The sequence below is a fragment of the Triticum urartu genome, chromosome 2A (genome assembly GCF_056163025.1).
Source record: "Triticum urartu cultivar PI428250 chromosome 2A, HENAU_Tu73, whole genome shotgun sequence".
Classification (NCBI taxonomy): domain Eukaryota; kingdom Viridiplantae; phylum Streptophyta; class Magnoliopsida; order Poales; family Poaceae; genus Triticum; species Triticum urartu.
Genome location: NC_141874.1, coordinates 327,604,389 through 327,621,919, shown reverse-complemented (window position 1 = coordinate 327,621,919; position 17,531 = coordinate 327,604,389). Strand labels below are relative to the sequence as shown.

General features: G+C 50.4%; 2 protein-coding genes across 3 annotated transcripts; both read left to right on the top strand.

The window, feature by feature from the left end:
• The first annotated feature begins 225 nt into the window (after positions 1 to 225).
• Positions 226 to 834, top strand: LOC147984988 (uncharacterized). Its single transcript, XM_087541357.1, has one exon. The coding sequence runs from the start codon at positions 226 to 228 to the stop codon at positions 832 to 834; it is 609 nt and encodes a 202-aa protein (XP_087397483.1).
• Positions 835 to 1,960: 1,126 nt separating this feature from the next.
• Positions 1,961 to 8,452, top strand: LOC125537047 (casein kinase 1-like protein HD16). Of its 2 annotated transcripts, none has more exons than XM_048700343.2 (17): positions 1,961 to 2,165; positions 2,810 to 3,273; positions 4,430 to 4,555; positions 4,637 to 4,710; positions 4,809 to 4,878; positions 4,958 to 5,013; positions 5,107 to 5,178; positions 5,247 to 5,341; positions 5,490 to 5,553; positions 5,634 to 5,763; positions 5,856 to 6,071; positions 6,156 to 6,286; positions 6,922 to 7,096; positions 7,188 to 7,278; positions 7,471 to 7,628; positions 7,764 to 7,952; positions 8,205 to 8,452. In XM_048700343.2, the coding sequence occupies exons 2-17, from the start codon at positions 2,863 to 2,865 to the stop codon at positions 8,262 to 8,264; spliced, it is 2,118 nt and encodes a 705-aa protein (XP_048556300.2). In that variant the 5' UTR covers positions 1,961 to 2,165; positions 2,810 to 2,862; the 3' UTR covers positions 8,265 to 8,452. The 2 variants fall into 2 exon arrangements, with proteins under 2 accessions (XP_048556300.2, XP_048556299.2); XM_048700342.2 differs by having other exon boundaries at positions 7,188 to 7,308.
• Positions 8,453 to 17,531: the final 9,079 nt, after the last annotated feature.

Here is a 17,531-nt window from a genome sequence, read left to right as displayed (position 1 = left end):
TCGGGCCCCGCCCCTCGCCCCCAGTCGGCTCCCGCCCCCAGCCGCCTCCCGGCCGGCCTCAGGCCTCCTCGATCCGCCGCGCCAGAGGCCAGGCGGGCCAGAGGCAGCCGCGCCGCCGCCCCGAGCTCCCCGCAGGTATGCTTCCTGTTCTTCCTTTTTGTTTTATTTTTTTCCTTTTTGATTCATTGTTGGCACTCACAATTTATTGTTTGTTGTATTGTGTAGATGGAGGTGAACAACAACGACATGGACTCGTTGTCCGATTCGTCGGGTTGGTCGTCATCCGACGATTCGGACATCGACGAGTTGTTGCAAGACGACGACGTCGAGATGATGAGCCTCCTCATTGACGTGCAATTCTTTGAAAACCGCGTGAAGCTGATGGATCAGAGGAGAGGGTCGAAGATGGGGCGAGTCACCATCTACCGGAACCGCGCTCTCGGACACGAGCATTTGATGGAAGACTACTTCACGGAGGTACCTACATACCCTCCTCGTCTCTTCCGCAGAAGGTACCGAATGCGGCGTAGTTTGTTTGTGAAGATTGTCACCGATTGTGAGGCCGCCTCCTATTACTTTAAACGTCGTAGATCCGCCGCCGGTATCATGGGGTTTAGTGCATATCAAAAGATATCGGCGGCAATGCGGGTACTCGCTTATGGCATACCCGCGGATTATACCGACGAGTATCTTTGCATTGGGCAAGATACAACCACGGAGTCAGTCCGTAGGTTTGCCAAGTTGGTCATTCGGCTGTACAGTGAGCAGTATCTTCAGGCACCAAACGAGGAAGATACAAAGAGATTAATGGAAATCAATGAAAAAAGGGGATGACCGGGGATGCTAGGTAGTCTTGACTGCATGCATTGGAGGTGGAAAAATTTCCCAAAGGCATGGCACGGAATGTATTGCGGTAAAAGCCGTGATGCTACCATTGTGCTTGAGGCCGTAGCATCTCAGGACACATGGATTTGGCATGCATTTTTTGGGTTGTCGGGAACACTCAATGATATCAATATCCTCAATAGATCTCCTTTGTTCAAAAGATTAATTTTTGGGGATGCTCCAGCTTGCAACTACAAAATCATGGACAATGAGTACTCAATGGGATACTATCTCACCGATGGCATCTATCCCGAATGGGCAACTCTTGTGAAGTCCATCAAGGAGAAAAATGGGGTGCCCTTAACAAGAAAAGAGGCTCATTTCACCAAGGCACAAGAGGCAGCCCGCAAGGATATTGAGAGAGCTTTCGGTGTTTTGCAAGCAAGGTTTGCCATAGTTCGTGGTCCAGCTCGGTTTTGGGAAAAAAAACCTTGATGAACATCATGAAATGTTGTGTGATTCTACACAACATGATCCTAGAGGATGAAAGAGATTTAAACCTTCCTTGTTTCTATGACAATGTTGGTACCCGTGTGCAACCGGAAAGAAACCCTTCTCGCATACACGCTTTTCTTCAAATACATCGTGAGATTGAGGATGCAACCACTCATGGTCGGCTCCGGAATGATCTAATAGAGCACCACTGGCAGTTGGATGGGTGGCGCATTGGCCCATGATGTATCTTTGTTTTACTTTTCTATGTCCTATTTGATTCGAACAATTTGTGTAATTTGTTCAAACATTGTTGTAATAATTTGAATGATTATTTTTTTATTCGGTGTTGTAATAATAACTAGAATGATTATTGTTTTATGTCAAATGTGATGGAATTTGTGATGAAATGTGATAAAATGTGTGATATATGAAATGACAGTTTTAAAGGTTGGGGTTGAGGCAAAGACTAGAACCCTCAAACCCAACCCTTAAACTAAGGGTTGGGTTTGAGGGTTCTAGTCTTTGCCCCTATTTTTCAACCCTTAAAAGTGTCAAAAAATGGCACTTCTCAATCCTTAAAACTGCTACAAGGATTTGAGGATTTAGGTTTTTTTTTGATCTATTTAGGGATTCTACTAGTAATGCTCTCACACGGGGCGATTCCCCCCGCGCCACGACCCAAACCGAACCCCCCACACATGAACGCCACCAGCACGAGACGATACAGACGAGACCAGCAGCTCCATCTCCACAATTCGTGTGCCTTCCCCCACCACTACGCGGCTCCCGAGGAGACGAATCGAGCCTCCTCCTTCTCCACTCCCGGTCGCCGCCGCTACGTCGATGTGAGCATCCCCGCACCCCGATCTCCCGCTTCCTCTCTCTGTCTCTGCACCTATTTTTCATTTATATTTTTGAAAAAAGAATCGGTCCAAAAATGGCGCCTGGGTGTGTTCCTCTGCGATCAGGAGGTGTGGGAGCGTTCCATTTGGGGAAAATCGCGCTCTGACAGGTTGCCTGTGGTCCGATTTGGCCGCCGCCAGCTGATCGGGCACCGGAAGGAATGGTGTCAGTTGTGTGTGTGCGCGCGCGTGAGCGCCGGATTTGGGCGACAGAACGGGCTGTTAGTGGAGTTGGGATTTGGGTGGGTTGTACGCTTGCCGATTGGGTGCCGGATTGCTGGTGATCTACTGCTAAAGACGGAATTTTTATCTCCAGTGGAAATCTCCTTTTTTTTGGGTGGGGGGTGGTCAGATGATTGATTCCCTTTCTTTTCCACGCCAATCGATGCATTCGTCCTCGTGAAAGGCTGCGGTGAAGACGAAGTATGCTGTGGTTACCACCGGCGGTGACTTTTTCCATGTTGGGCGGTTGTGGGCACATTAGTGTATGAAACACTTGTTCCAGATTTCCATTTGTGTCTACAAAAATAGTTCTATTTAGTTATGTATGTTGATCAACAATTTCAACTGTGTTTATGCTTGTGTAGATTGGAAAGGGCTCCGACAGCTCGAACACCGACTTAAGTTGCATGGGGAGAGGATGCCAGAACTGCGCAGCAGTACTCGCCAAGCACGTCTGAGGTTCAGGAAGCTTGACGATCAACAAGCAGAGCCGGCTGTGAAACCGGTGCCGCCTGCTCCACAGAGAGCAGGGAAGTGCGATCATATACCTGCTGCCAGGGGCAGAAAGGGTGCTCCTTGGAGAAGAGTGGTGCCGGCACCAAGGCGTGCAAGAAAGGGAGCGGAAGTTGTTGACTTGGATGCTAACCTGGGTTCTGAACACCTCCCTAAAGCTGTTGCCATACATGCAGTTGTTTGTGAATCCAAGGACCCTGCTTTGAACAAGGTTGCTCAGGGTGTCGGCAATAAAGGTATGAGAATGGATGGTGAAAGTGCTGAGAAGCTTGTCGGCACTGAAGACGATTCAACAATAGCACCAATCCCGGAGAGGGTACTTCTTTTCCATAATTTTTTTATCATGAACCGCCATTTTGTGACCTGACATAGTTTTCAATTGACTTTATAGTTCAATAATTTTAATGCAATGGTTTACGCCTTACTCATGTTCTCTAGGATGTTCATTCTGTTTTAGATTGATCACATAGGGCACAAGCAAAAGGACCTTCATCTTTTGTTAATGTTGCAAAACTAAACATAGGATATCATGCTGTATGTTCGGAGCACAAAACAGAAAAAAAAACTCCATCCAGTCCAAAATAAGTGCCACAGTTTTGAACTGAACAAAACCGCGCCACTTATTATGGATCCTCGGGAGTGTTTCGCTTTGTCCCTCTGTCCTACATAGATTACATCCATTGTTTCATGCCTTATTTGATGCCATCACATTAGGGACTCATCCATCAATTCAGGGGTAGACATTGCTACGGTTAAATAGTTTACCTAAACTGTCAAATATTTCTGTTGTAGATCTAGAAAAAGCTTACCAGTTACTCCCTCCGTTCCAAAATAGATGACTCAACTTTGTACTAAGTTAGTACAAAGTTGAGTCATCTATTTTGGAACGGAGGGAGTAGTTAATATGGCCTACGTAATTCGAATATAGTTTCACATGGCGCGGAAGTAAACGAACTGCAGAATTACCCTCTTGCATCCGGAAATCCAGATCTCTATGCATATAATGACATGCTACAGCTAAATCCATTGCCTTGTTGCACAACTTTGCATCACTGGAAATTCTGCCCTAGATGATGCTATGAGGGACCTGCAATATCTTATTTGTCATAGTTGCCAGTTGTGCTACTTGGCAGCATCCCACTTGACAGGTCCGTTATCTTGATCCAATCCAATACACAAAACAGCGAATTGTCATGGAAAAACATGCTACTTCTTTAAGTCCTTGTAGTTCGAATATAGTTGCACATGGCCCAGAAGTAGATGAACTGCAAAATTGCCTTCTTACATTGCAATGTAGGTCTCTGTGTAATGACAGGCTACAGCTAGGTCCATTGCCTCGTTGCACAATTTCGCCTCACTGAAAATTCTGCTCTAGATGATGCTATGAGGGACATGCAATGTCTTATTTGTCGCTTTGTCGGAGTTGTCAGTTCTGCTATTTGGAAGCTCCTAATACCATGTCATTTCTGCAGGTTCATGTAGGTAATTCTCCTGTGTATATAACTGACAGGAAACTAGGTAAAGGTGGCTTTGGTCAAGTGTATGTTGGTAGAAGGGTATCTGGTGGGACTGCTCGCACTGGTCCTCATGCATATGAGGTTTGTTTGCTCTAAAAATGTTTATGAAAAAAAGGCAGCTTTTTGTCACATTAATCAAAACTACGGATAATAACTATGTAGGTTGCATTGAAGTTTGAGCACCGGAGTAGTAAAGGGTGCAATTTTGTCCCCCCATATGAGTGGCAAGTTTATCAGTACGTACTTTGGACAGTCAACTCCTTTTTGTAGTTATGCTATTCTCTTCGTCTCTTGAACTTTCTGATCAGTGAGCATTGGGTTTTTCTGTAACAAGGACTCTCAACGGCTGCTATGGTGTACCGGCAGTCCACTATAAGGGCCGGCAGGGCGACTACTATATCCTTGTGAGTTTATTTAAGTTAATCATCTAGACTGGTAGGCTGTTTTTTCTTTTAAAATTGATCATATTGAAAAAATAACTAGGTAATGGATATCCTTGGTCCCAGTCTTTGGGATGTATGGAATTCGCTGGGACAAGCGTGAGCATCCTCTTGTTCCTTTTGACATTGTATACTTTATTGAAGACAAAGTTCTTCTGTAATCTGTACTAAAAGATTTAACACTTCCAACAGGATGTCTCCACATATGGCTGCTTGCATTGCTGTAGAAGCCATATCAATTCTTGAGAAGTTTCATTCCAAAGGGTAGCTTAAAGTTATCTTCAACCAATGCATCGCTGTTCATTCTTGTTAACACATCCTATTTTTGTTAGGTTTGTTCATGGTGATGTGAAACCAGAGAACTTTCTGCTTGGTCTGCCTGGATCACCTGAGGAGAAGAAGCTTTTCCTTATTGATCTTGGTTTAGGTATTCTATTAATCAACAAATTCTATTTCATCGCAATATTTCATGACATAACTCAGGGTCATAGTCTTCTACTTTTCTTTAAACCAGATTAGTGTGTTTTTCTTTCATTACTGATTTGTGTTGATATGGTGATGTCTAAACTGTGCAGCATCAAAGTGGAGAGATTCGTCAGGTCAACATGTTGATTATGATCAAAGGCCTGATATCTTTAGGTTGGTTATTTTCCCTATGCGTACTTGTTTTTTCGCCTATGGTACTTCTTTACTTACCCTTTTTTCTTCGTTTTTACTAGGGGGACAATTAGATATGCAAGTGCTCATGCTCATCTAGGTCGTACAGGTAGTAGGAGGGATGATTTAGAGTCATTGGCATACACCCTTATATTTTTAATAAAAGGAAGATTGCCTTGGCAAGGCTACCAGGTAGATTTAATTATACCTATTGCGTTAACTTCACTATATTTTCCAGGTGTTCACTTAGGTCTGTTCCAAATGTTACTTTCTTGACATCACAGGGAGATACCAAGAGTTTCCTTGTTTGCAAGAAAAAAATGGCTACCTCTCCGGATATGTTATGCAGTTTCTGCCCACCTCCGTTCAAACAGTTTCTTGAGTCTGTCACAAATATGAAATTTGATGAAGAGCCAAATTACGCCAAACTTATTTCTCTCTTTGAAAGTTTGATTGAATCACCTGCGTCAAGGCCCATCAGAATTGATGGGGCCCTTAAGGTCTGTGTTGCTGTACTTTCACTGTCATGTTTGGTTAGCTTGCTTCTTCTGTGTCTTGTTATGAACCTTTTCCCCAAATTCTAGGTGGGGCAAAAACGTGGAAGGCTACCTGTAAATCATGAAGAAGATGATCAGCCTAAGAAGAAAGTTAGATTAGGGAGCCCAGCATCACAGTGGATTTCAGTTTACAATGCCAGGCGCCCTATGAAGCAGCGGTAATTACACTAATTGATGTTTGAAATAAAGTAGATGATACGAATATGATTAATTGACATCATTGGACTTCTGATATCTGTTTTTAAGTGGTAATTCCAAAATTCATTGCCTTATCCATGAAGTTAATACAGTCTAGCACGAAGCTCCACGCAAAGGTCCAACGGCTAAGCAGTCTACTGATTCTTGGTTGAGTCTCAGTCGACTGAAGTTCAGCAAACCCGTTAATTGTCGTATTACTGCTTCCCATGTTTTCTTTGTTCAGTTTAGGCAAGATATTCTTGTTACACCTATTACCCGAGTTTAAACCATCTGTCTGTAGTTAACATGCAACAGCAGGCAAAGTAACCATCTAAGAATTCAAATATCTGTGGCCATGGCCTCCAAGTAACTAGTTTGCACAATTCCTTATGTACTGGTAGAGGTATTAACTGTGCTTGTAGTTTCTAGTGATTAAGGCTTTCAGTTTGCGCTTCTTCATGTACACATATTTCTTTGCGTAGTATCCATGCCTTTACTTTTTGAAATATCTCATTGTCAGTCCCTTGTTTAATACATTGGTTATAAAGTAAATATAAATAGTTTGGCATTGTATTGACGGAAATTAAAGCCAATATATGTTGATTCTCTTTGTTAGGTATCATTACAATGTTGCTGACAACAGGCTTCAACAGCATATAGAAAAGGGTAATGAGGATGGTCTATACATCAGTTGTGTGGCTTCTTCAGCAAACCTTTGGGCTCTCATTATGGATGCAGGAACTGGTTTCGGTTCTCAGGTTTATGAACTCTCACCTGTTTTTCTACACAAGGTATGGTAGTCTCATAAAGCATGATTATTATTGATTAGTGCTGTTGATAAATTACCGAGTGAGGATTCCTAATTCTGTTTCCAATACACAGGACTGGATAATGGATCAGTGGGAGAAAAGTTTCTACATAACAGTAATAGCTGGAGCATTGAACGGAAGTTCATTGGTTGTAATGTCTAAAGGTCTGTGGCTTACGATTTTATATCAATCAGGTTTGCCACTTAAATTTGTATTTTGTGGCAATATTTTTGTTGACGACAAAGAAAAAACCAAATGTTTTGTTTGTACGTATTTAGCTTGGTACCTCCCATAAATGTCATTGTTCACAGGGTTATTCATAATATGATATAACTTGTTCTGTGTCATGTTTGCAGGAACTCCTTACACTCAACAATCGTACAAGGTTAGCGAATCATTCCCCTTCAAGTGGATCAATAAAAAGTGGAAAGAAGGTTTTCATGTAACATCTATGGCCACAGCTGGAAATCGCTGGGGAGTAGTCATGTCAAGGAACTCTGGCTATTCTGAACAGGTCAGAATACTTGATTGGCATTGTTAGCCATATGAAATTGTCCATTCGGTTAATGTCCCAGTATAGATTTCTGTAAATTTTCCAGTGACTATAGCATGGCTAGTTTACGAGGCTAAGTTCTTTATGCAATTTCAGATTGTTGAGTTGGATTTCCTGTATCCAAGTGAAGGCATCCATCGGCGATGGGAGCATGGTTACAGAATAACTTCTTCAGCAGCTACCGGTGATCAAGCCGCTTTTATCTTGAGCAAGCCAAAACGGAAACCAGTAGACGAGACACAAGAAACTCTACGGACCTCAGCCTTTCCCAGCAACCATGTAAAGGTACCTTAGCAGCTCATACAATAGTGTTACTCTTGTCATAAAATACCAGGGATTCTTCATATCCTCTACTATTACATACCACTCCCTCCGTCCCATAATATCAGAGCATTTTTGACACTCCGTCAAAAACGGTCTTATATTATGGGACGGAGGGAGCAGTAGATTACATGGCGGTATGATGCTTGTCTCCGGAATTCAGTACCTTAGCTTCTTCTGTTGCTGTGCCAAGTTAACCTTGGAATCTACTTGCAGGATAAATGGGCCAAGAATCTGTACATTGCTTCGATCTGCTACGGGAGAACTGTCAGTTGACCAAGGGAGGGACGTTTAGTACTTTGGCAAATGAGCATCAGTTGATGTGAGATACAAGAGAATTGCCATGATAGGATTCAAAAGCAGAAGTTGATGTGATGGTTAATTCGACCTAATTGTAAAACCGAATGCATGTTGTGGACCTTCTCCATAAGATGCTAACATAATCCACACGAAATTTGCATTTATAGTTTGGTTAGTTTCACCTTTGCGCTGTTGGGCAGTCATAATCTTAAAGTATGGTGAGAGATGGCGCTCCGCTCCCACTCCCCTCCCCGCTCCCTAGCCTAGCCTAGCCCCCCACCAGCCTCGCCGCCGTCGAATCCTCGCTGGTAGACCTCCCTCCTACCCTTCCCTTCCCCCCTGGCCATGGCCTTCGCCGATGCCCGTTCCGGTGACTCTAGCCCTGACGGTCGCATCCGTTGGAGCGGTTTGCGGGCGAGTCCTTTGACTCGTGCTCCTACCGCGAGGTCGTCAGCACCCCGCCGGCCCCGTGCTCCTCCCCCCTCGCCGGCCGCGTCTCGCCCGGCCCCTGCTTCCTCAGCCTTGGTGCCGCTCCGCTCGACTGTGCCGGCCGCCCGCGTTCCGGCCGTCGCTCGCCTGGGACCATGCTCGGAGGTCCATCGCGTCAATGGAGGCCCTGTGCTCGACGCCGATGGATTCTAGCAGCCGCGGCGGAGGAACCGTCGCCCGCGCGCGCGAAGCGCGGCCACCCCTCCCTCCCATCGCCGCCGTCGCAGCCCGTCGCCTAAGGAAGTCGCCGTCCTGTGCTTCAGGTGCCTGGAGGCCGGACACCAAGTGCGGGCCTGCACCAATCTCGCGCGTTGCCGTCGCTGCCTCATCTCCGGCCACGAGTCCAGCTGTTGTGAGACGCTGCTGCCCGGTGACCATCGTGCGCAGCCTCTGGCGGCTCACCGTCGTGGGCCAGACACCCCGCCGTGCAACCCCCCTTCCCAACTCCCCCGCTCCGCCGCGCAACACCCCACCGCCGACCCCGCCGCCCGCCTCTGCGCCGGCGCGTGTCACCATCGCTTGTTCCATCGAGATGGAGGAGGCGGAGGAGGTGCTTGCGCGCGGCATGGTGGCCACCATCACCGGCACCAGGCCCTCTGTCTCCCCGGCCGACGTGGAGGCAACCTTGCATGCCATGTTCGACCTGCAGCCTGGCGACTTCACTGTACACAAGCACGTCCCGGAGGACTTTCTCAGCATCTTCTCCTCGCGGCTGATCATGGACCGGATGGCCGGCGACCACCTCATCAACTCCACCCACTTTACCCTACTGCTTCGCCCTTGGTGCAAGCTCGCCCACGCCATTGCTGGGAGCTTTGCATTCTCTGTGCAGCTCGAGCTCCGCGGCATCCCGGCGCAGGCATGGCACCTATCCACGGCCGAGCACATCCTTGGGACTGGCTGTTGGGTTGAGCGGCTGCACCCGGATACGCGTTCCCGCGCTGACCTTGCCACATTCCGGCTCACCAGGCGCGTGCGGGACTTGGCCTCCATTCGCCGGGATGCCATCCTAGAGATTGTCGAGCACGTCCCCGGCATCCGCCCTGACCTGCCTCCGGCCGTCCGCACTCTGGAGTACCCCATCTCCATCCGGCTAGTGAGGTCCGCTGCCCTTCCTAGGGTGGTTGATGATGTTGCCAATGGCGATGGCAATGGTGATGGCGATGCTCGTGGCAGCGCGCACGACGCCGCTGGTTGTTGCCATGGACGCGGGCAGCAACGCCGCCGTGGCCGAAAACGTCGCCGCCCAACCTCCGCCCCCGACGGACGCGCCGATGGCATGGTGGTAGACTCTGCCAGCTGGACTTGCTCCAGAGGCCGCCTACGGGCCGATGGCGAGGCGGTCGACCCTGGCTGGCTGGCGTCCCGCGCAGCCGCGGCTGCGCATGCGCCTCCGCCCGTACCGTCCCGTGCCAGATGCATGGATGCATGGCCGCATGCTGGGGCCCACCCCTAGTCACAAAGCCAAAAGAGGAAAGCGGGGCGGAAAGAAAAAGCGCGCTAGGATTCAGGCTGCGCTGGCCAAAGCTGCAGCTGCAGCGGATCCCAAGCCGACCGGGTCGCCCACCCTAGCGGTGGTGCTTGCCACCCCGACAGCTGGCAACAACCAATTGGCGCCCGCCCACACTCCTCCTGCAGCCGGGCCCATAACGACCCAGTCTTGCGCGTCGTCGTGCGCGCAGGGAGACAGCCAAACTAGCGATGGACCCACCACGGCCAATGCTTGCACGCTTGGGGATCCGGACAGCTTATCCCCGATCAGTGAGGTCCCGGACTCGCTCCCTATTGCTCCCGAGGTTGATCCGCTGTCGGGGCAAAGCGATGCTTTGCCCTCGTCAGCTCATGTGGCCAATGAAGTACCTGCTGCTTTGCATGCCGGCCCTGCCACTGCGACGCGTGATGTTGCACCCTCGTCAACCCCCGTGGCCCTGGCTGAGCTGCATGCCAGCCCCTCCTCGGCTATGCGGGACGCGGGTCGTGTGGTTCCATTCATCGCGCCTTCGCCCCTCCTGCCGCCGCCATCGGGGACGCTGACTTGGCTTGTCCCTCCCCCGCGGCCCAGGAACCGAGACGCATATTGCAAAGGCCCACGCCTCCTAATGCCCATGCCAGCATGCCCTCTTCCCCAAGCCCGTCAACGCTGCAATCCACCCCTGTGTCCTATGCGCCTCACATGCGCAGCGCAGGGCGTTTTGCCACGCTGCCAATCACTCTGCGACGAACCAGACAGCCGACCCCTGTCAGCTCCTGGACCCTTGGAGACTTCCTCGCCGCGACAACAAAGCAGACTTGCTCAACCCTCCCCAACCCTGCGCGCAAACGACGCCGGCAGCCCCTGAACTTCTCGCCGCGCCGCGGACGATCTGCCACCGCTGCGAAGGCCAAGCCTGGCGTGCCGCCTACCGCTGAGCGCCGTGCGCAGGTCCAGATACTGCGCACCCTTGGCATCATCGGCACCGATCAAGTGATCTCCGCCGAGGCCATGAAGGCATACGATGGGGTCTTTGCTGCGCCCCTCTCTCATGCCGTGTTGACGGCCATTGCCGCGCTTGTTGGCCGCGTGCTACCCGCCGACCCGTCCACGACGCCTATCACCACGGTGATCTTGGGCAGCCCGATCGAGGCCTAGCCGTGCCGATGCGTGCCCATTCGCCGACCTCTACCTAATGGATCACGGCCTCAAAATCATCAATTGGAACGTTCGCGGCCTCAACGCCCGTGCTAGACGTACGGCAGTTCGCTCGCTTGTTGTAACTTCCAGTGCTTCGATCGCTTGTTTCCAAGAGATTAAAATGGAATTCGTCTACTCGTCGACTGTCCTTGAGACATTGGGATCTGAGTTTGATGAATATGTTTATCTGCTAGCGAGCGGCACCCGTGGCGGGATCCTGCTGGCGTGGAAGAGCCGGGACGTGACGATCACGGACCCGATGTTCACCACCAACACCATCTCCGCCCGGGTTACGACCCCTGGTAGCACAAGCATGCTGTGGTGGCTCACTATCATCTATGGCCCCCCAGGACAACAACGCCAAGATCGCTTTTCTGCAGGAGATCCGGGACGTCTGCGATGCCTGCCCCGGTCCACGGCTCATCTGCGGAGACTTCAATATGATCTACCGTGACGAGGACAAGAGCAACAACAATCTCAATAGGATAATGATGGGGCGGTTCCGACACGTCCTCAGCGACCTCGCGCTCAAGGAGATTTACCTCAGCGGCCGGCGCTATACATGGTCCAATTAGCAGAGCCCGCCCACCTTGGTCCATCTCGATAGGGTGCTGTGCTCCAGGGACTGGGATGAGCTGCATGGCGAATGCCACCTGCATTGCCTGGCCTCGGTCGTCTCGGATCACTCCCCCCTCTTGCTCGATTGCTCGCCTCTCCCATCAGCGCACCGACGATTCCACTTCGAGGAGTACTGGACTCGCCTCACCGGTTTCCCGGAGATCGTGGCGACCTCGTGGAATTCGGTGGATGACGCCGATCCGTTCCCGCGTTTCATGCGGTGCATGCAGGCCACAGCGCGTAAGCTCACCAGCTGGAGCGCGTGTTCCATTGGCAACGTGCGAGACTAGCTTGCGATCTCTCGTGAGCTGCTGCTCCTCTTCGACGCCGCACAAGAACAGCGTGCCCTATCACCGCATGAAGACTGGCTGCATCGTCAGATCAAGCTCTCCTACCTTGGCCTTGCTTCCCTTGAGCGGACGATCGCCCGACAGCGCGCACGCATTGCATCTCTCAAAGACGGCGACGCGAACACTACGTTGTACCATCGCCAGTGCACGTACCGCAAGCAGAAGAACTGGATCCATGGCATCTCTGTCGACGGCGCTGTGCTCACTGATCCTAGCGACATGGCCGCGGCCACTTTCGAGCAGTTTGACAGCCGGATTGGGATGGACGCGCCGCGTGACTGCACCATTGACCTGTCACAGTTCATTGAGCCCTCAAACCCGGAGGACCTCGACGCGCCATTCAGCAAAGATGAGATTTGGCAAGCCATCAAGAGCTTGCCGTCTCGCAAGGCGCCCGGCCCTGACGGCTTCACCGCGGAGTTCCTCCGCTCCTGCTGGCCGGTCATCAAGCACGACCTCTGATGCATCTTTGACCAGGTTTACGCGCTGCGTGGATGAGGGTTTAGCTGCCTTAACCAGGCGCTAATTACGCTCCTCCCCAAGCGCGCCGATGTGATGTAGGGTAGAACCCTAGTGGCCCGATCTTTCACGAAAGGAGCGGATCCCATGAAGAACACGAAGAACACGAGGGGGGAAACGAGGGGAATCACGAGGGGAAACACGAGAGAACACTCAAACCAACAAGAATGATCACACATGCGCTAGATCCATGAACACAAAGGGAGATACAAGATCCAAAGTCAACAACGGACGATACAAGAGGTAACCGGTTCTTCTCCGTGAGGAGGTCTTGAATCCACAAGGGGATCTTCCTTGAGGGGTCTTGAATCCAAGGTGGATCTTCTCCGTAGAGGGCCGCGGTCTCTCTCATGGAGTAGATCCGATATGGATGAGCGAAGCTCTATCTCTCAAATGAGCTATCACAACGCTAACCCTAAAACGTAGGTGGAGGGGAAGTATATATAGTCTAAGGGGTGAAGGGGTACATGGGCCTCGGCCCAGATGCACTGCACGCAGGCAGGGAAGTCCGAATGTCCGGGCGACGGCCCGGATGTCCGGGCGTTCGTGGAGGACCGGATGTCCGGGCTGGAGGGGCCGGATGTCCGGGCTGACGGGGTTGGTCTTGTTGCTCTCGGGTTCGGCGGTGTCCGGATTTCCGGGACCTGGGCCGGATGTCTGGCGGCTCGTGAAGGGCCGGATGTCCGGGCCATGGCCGGATGTCCGGCTGCTGTAGCAGCAGACTCTTCTTCCTTCTCCTTCCTTCGCTCTCGCGCACGCTTGGCCTTGGTCCTTGGGCTCTCCTTGGACTCCTCGGGTGTACCTGAGTATGCACAAGGTCTGCGCTTGAAGTAGCATCCATGTCTTACATGCGGAAAGGGAAGATTCGGAAAGGAGCGAGTTCACCTTAGGTCCAAAGGCATATGCTTGAGTGTACATGGGGATGATTGTAGGATGCTCTGCATCACGATGCCAATGGCCTGGGGGATTATAGGCGCATAAGCCTAATTCACATTGTCGCGAAGGTCCTGTCCAAGCTGCTTTCGCTCCGCCTGGCTCCCAAGCTCAACAACCTTGTCAGCAACGTCCAGAACGCATTCATCCCCGGGCGAAGTCTTCACGACAACTTCATCCTAGTGCGTAAATCCGCGCGGCTAATGCACCAGCTTGGTGCCCCTCGCGTGCTTCTGAAGCTTGACTTGGTGCGGGCTTTCGACTCCATCTCGTGGCCTTCCTATTCGAGGTGCTGCGATGCCATGGCTTCGGCGACCGCTTCCTTGATTGGATCGCCCTTCTCTTGTCGTCGGCCAGCACCAAGGTTCTCCTCAACGGCAACCCCGGACCATCGATTTGGAACCGTTGTGGACTGCGCCAAGGTGATCCAGTTTCCCCGCAGCTCTTCGTCCTTACTGTCAATACGTTGGGCAGGCTCTTCCATCGCACGGTCGAGCTCCGGGTCATGCAACAGGTCCACCCGCGCCGCACCATTCCTACCATATCCCTCTACGCCGACGACGTAATTCTCCTGTGCCACCCCTCGCCGGATGATATTGCGGTGGTGAAGGAGATCTTGCAGCTCTTTGGGCGTGCCTCCGGCCTGCACGTGAACTTCCAGAAGAGCGCTACGGCCCTCATCCGCTGCGACACCGTGGGCGCTGCTCACCTGGGATGCCCCATAGTCGAATTCCCGCTCACTTACTTGGGCATCCCGCTCACGCTGCGTCGCCCCACTGCTGCCCAGCTCCAACCCATCATCGACAAGGTCGCTGGGAAGCTACCCTTCTGGAAGGCTTGGCTCATGAACAAAGCCGGCCGCCTTGCCTTCGTCAAGGCTGTCTTGAGCGCGATCCCCATACATCAGCTCCTTATGCTTGCGCCACCAAAGAAGACCATCAAACTCTTGGAGAAGATTGAAAGAGGATTCCTTTGGGCTGGCCGCGCCGAGGCCAATGGTGGCAATTGCCACGTCAACTGGCGGCGCGTCTGTCAGCCTATCCAGTTCGATGGCCTTGGCGTTCACGACCACGAGCGCACCGACCTCGCCCTTTGCATGCGGTGGCAATAGCTCAGGCGAGTCGATGATAGCAGGGCCTGGAGCAGCCTTGACTTGCAATTCGCGCCCGAGGAGCGCGCGCTCTTCTTCGCCTCCACTACCATGACTATTGGCAATGGCCAACACACCCTGTTCTAGGAGGACAGATGGATCAAAGGGCGTGCGATCCGCGAGATAGCGCCTCTCCTTTATGCTCTCATCCCCAAACAGCATCGCAAGTCCAAAACTGTAGAGGACGGCCTTCATGCGAACCAATGGGCCACGGACATCCATATCATGATTGGCATCTCGGAGATTGGAGAATACCTACGCCTCTGGCACATGCTCGCCAAAACTGTCCTCAGCGATGCACCAGACTGCATTCACTGGAAGTGGACCGCGAACGGCGAGTACTCCGCCAAGTCCGCATACCTTGCCACTTTTCATGGCTCCACCAGATGCTAGGCTTGGAAGCTTACCTGGAAGTGCTGGGCACCGCCTCGGGTGCGCTTCTTCCACTGGCTTGCCAACCTCGATCGGTGCTGGACGACCGACCGCCTAGCACGACGCAACCTGCCACACCCATAGTGTTGCCCACTTTGCGATCAGGCTCCAGAGACGATTCATCATCTTCTCTTGGAGTGCCCTTTCAGTGTGAAGTGTGGCACGAGATCCTCTCATGGCTGTGCCTCTCCTGCCCGCTGTCCAATGATGATGCCACTCTCCATGACTGGTGGCTCTGCAAGAGATGACACCCCTAAACCTATGCACAAGGGATTGGCCTCCGCTGCCTTGCTCGTCCCTTGGATGATTTGGAAGCATCGCAATGGATGCGTGTTTGAGGGCGCACCACCGTCGGCTACCTCCCTGACTGCTAGGATTAAGGAAGAGGCCGCACTCTAGGCCAGAGCTGGAGCCTTAGGGCTCCGGGCCATCTTGCCATAGACCTGGGATGTCCACTAGTGTGCATGTACTCACCTTGTAAATCTGCCTCCTAGGAGGATTGTACCAAACCCCTTCTTTCCAATACAATGAAACACAAAAGTCTTTTGCATTTTCTCGAAAAATAATCTTAAAGTATAGGCAAAGTAATCTCATCTTCTATACTATCTAAATAGATAAACCCTAACTAACCTATTTTTCAAACCAAAACTTTGGGGTAATCTTTGAAGTTCTTTGTGTTGGTTGAATAGATGAATCTGAGATTGTGTGATGCATATCGTATAATCATACCCACAGATACTTGAGGTCACATTGGAGTATCTAGGTGACATTAGGGTTTTGGTTGATTTGTATCTTAAGGTGTTATTCTAGTGCGAACTCTATGATAGATCGAACGGAAAGAATAGCTTCATGTTATTTTACTACGGACTCTTGAATAGATCGATCAGAAAAGGATAACTTTGAGGTGGTTTCGTACCCTACCATAATCTCTTCGTTTGTTCTCCGCTATTAGTGACTTCGGAGTGACTCTTTGTTGCATGTTGAGGGATAGTTATATGATCCAATTATGTTATTATTGTTGAGAGAACTTGCACTAGTGAAAGTATGAACCCTAGGCCTTGTGTCCTAGCATTGCAATACCATTTACGCTCACTTTTATTGTAGCGACCCGACACGAATGGATCAAGTCTCTGTGCTTAAGTGTCATCCCTGGATCGGTATGCTGACACACACAGTACTCGAGGATTTATAACAGAGGTAAATCACATGTATAATTAACGTAAATACTATTACCTCAATCCAAATAGCGGAAGTAACAAGGTTGTGGATTCCCATCAACACCAACGGCAAAGTTGAGTGTAGAAGTCGTAACCCTAACGTATCACTTACTCGTCGTAAGAAATCCTGCAACATGAGACGTTGTAGCCACAAAGGGTCAGTACATTGAATGTACTGGCAAATTCACACTGTAGAGCAATGATGAATAATGGCTATCACTACATGCATATATGGCTGGTGGAAAAGCTCTACGGTTATAAGGTTTTTGCGAAAAGCCAATTTTTCCCTACTGCAAAGGAATAAATTTTATTTAACTATCATGGTGGTTGTTGAACATTGAGAATGGTTGGCAGCATTCTCAATCCCAATTAAGCATCATCATTAAAACCCAACAATATTCATTTAAAGTAACGTGATGAGATTCACATGATAATCCAGGTACTAGATACTCAAGATGTCCATAACCGGGGACACTGCTAACCATGATTAGTTTATACACTCTGCAGAGGTTTGCGCACTTTTCCCCACAAGACTCGATCGCATCCGTTTGGTTTCTCGCACTACATGGTGTTTGAGAAGACGGATGACCGAGACATAGTCTTTCAGAAGCGCTAGCACCTTACGATGGATAAACCGTTACACCTACTTTCCCCTACATCTGCTAGTCTACCCTGTAAGAGTTCACACGAATTAATCAACTATGCTAGAGCCCATAATAGCTTGTGGCTGCACACAGAAGTTTCTAGTATGAAAAATCTCATGATCCCTTTGAGCCTGGGTGGCGGTCCATAAAAAAAAGGCAATCCTGGTCTACCCAGGTGCCTAGACAAGCAATCCTGGAATACCCAGGTACCTCTATCCAC

What these genes read in the sequence shown, in the direction of transcription:
- LOC147984988 (XM_087541357.1), top strand. Translation starts at nt 226, where the DNA reads ATGGAGGTGAACAACAACGACATGGACTCGTTGTCCGATTCGTCGGGT.
- LOC125537047 (XM_048700342.2), top strand. Translation starts at nt 2,863, where the DNA reads ATGCCAGAACTGCGCAGCAGTACTCGCCAAGCACGTCTGAGGTTCAGG. An exon ending in CAAAGGCCTGATATCTTTAG is followed by an intron (nt 5,554 to 5,633) that starts GTTGGTTATTTT and finishes CGTTTTTACTAG; the next exon opens with GGGGACAATTAGATATGCAA. An exon ending in TACGATTTTATATCAATCAG is followed by an intron (nt 7,309 to 7,470) that starts GTTTGCCACTTA and finishes TCATGTTTGCAG; the next exon opens with GAACTCCTTACACTCAACAA.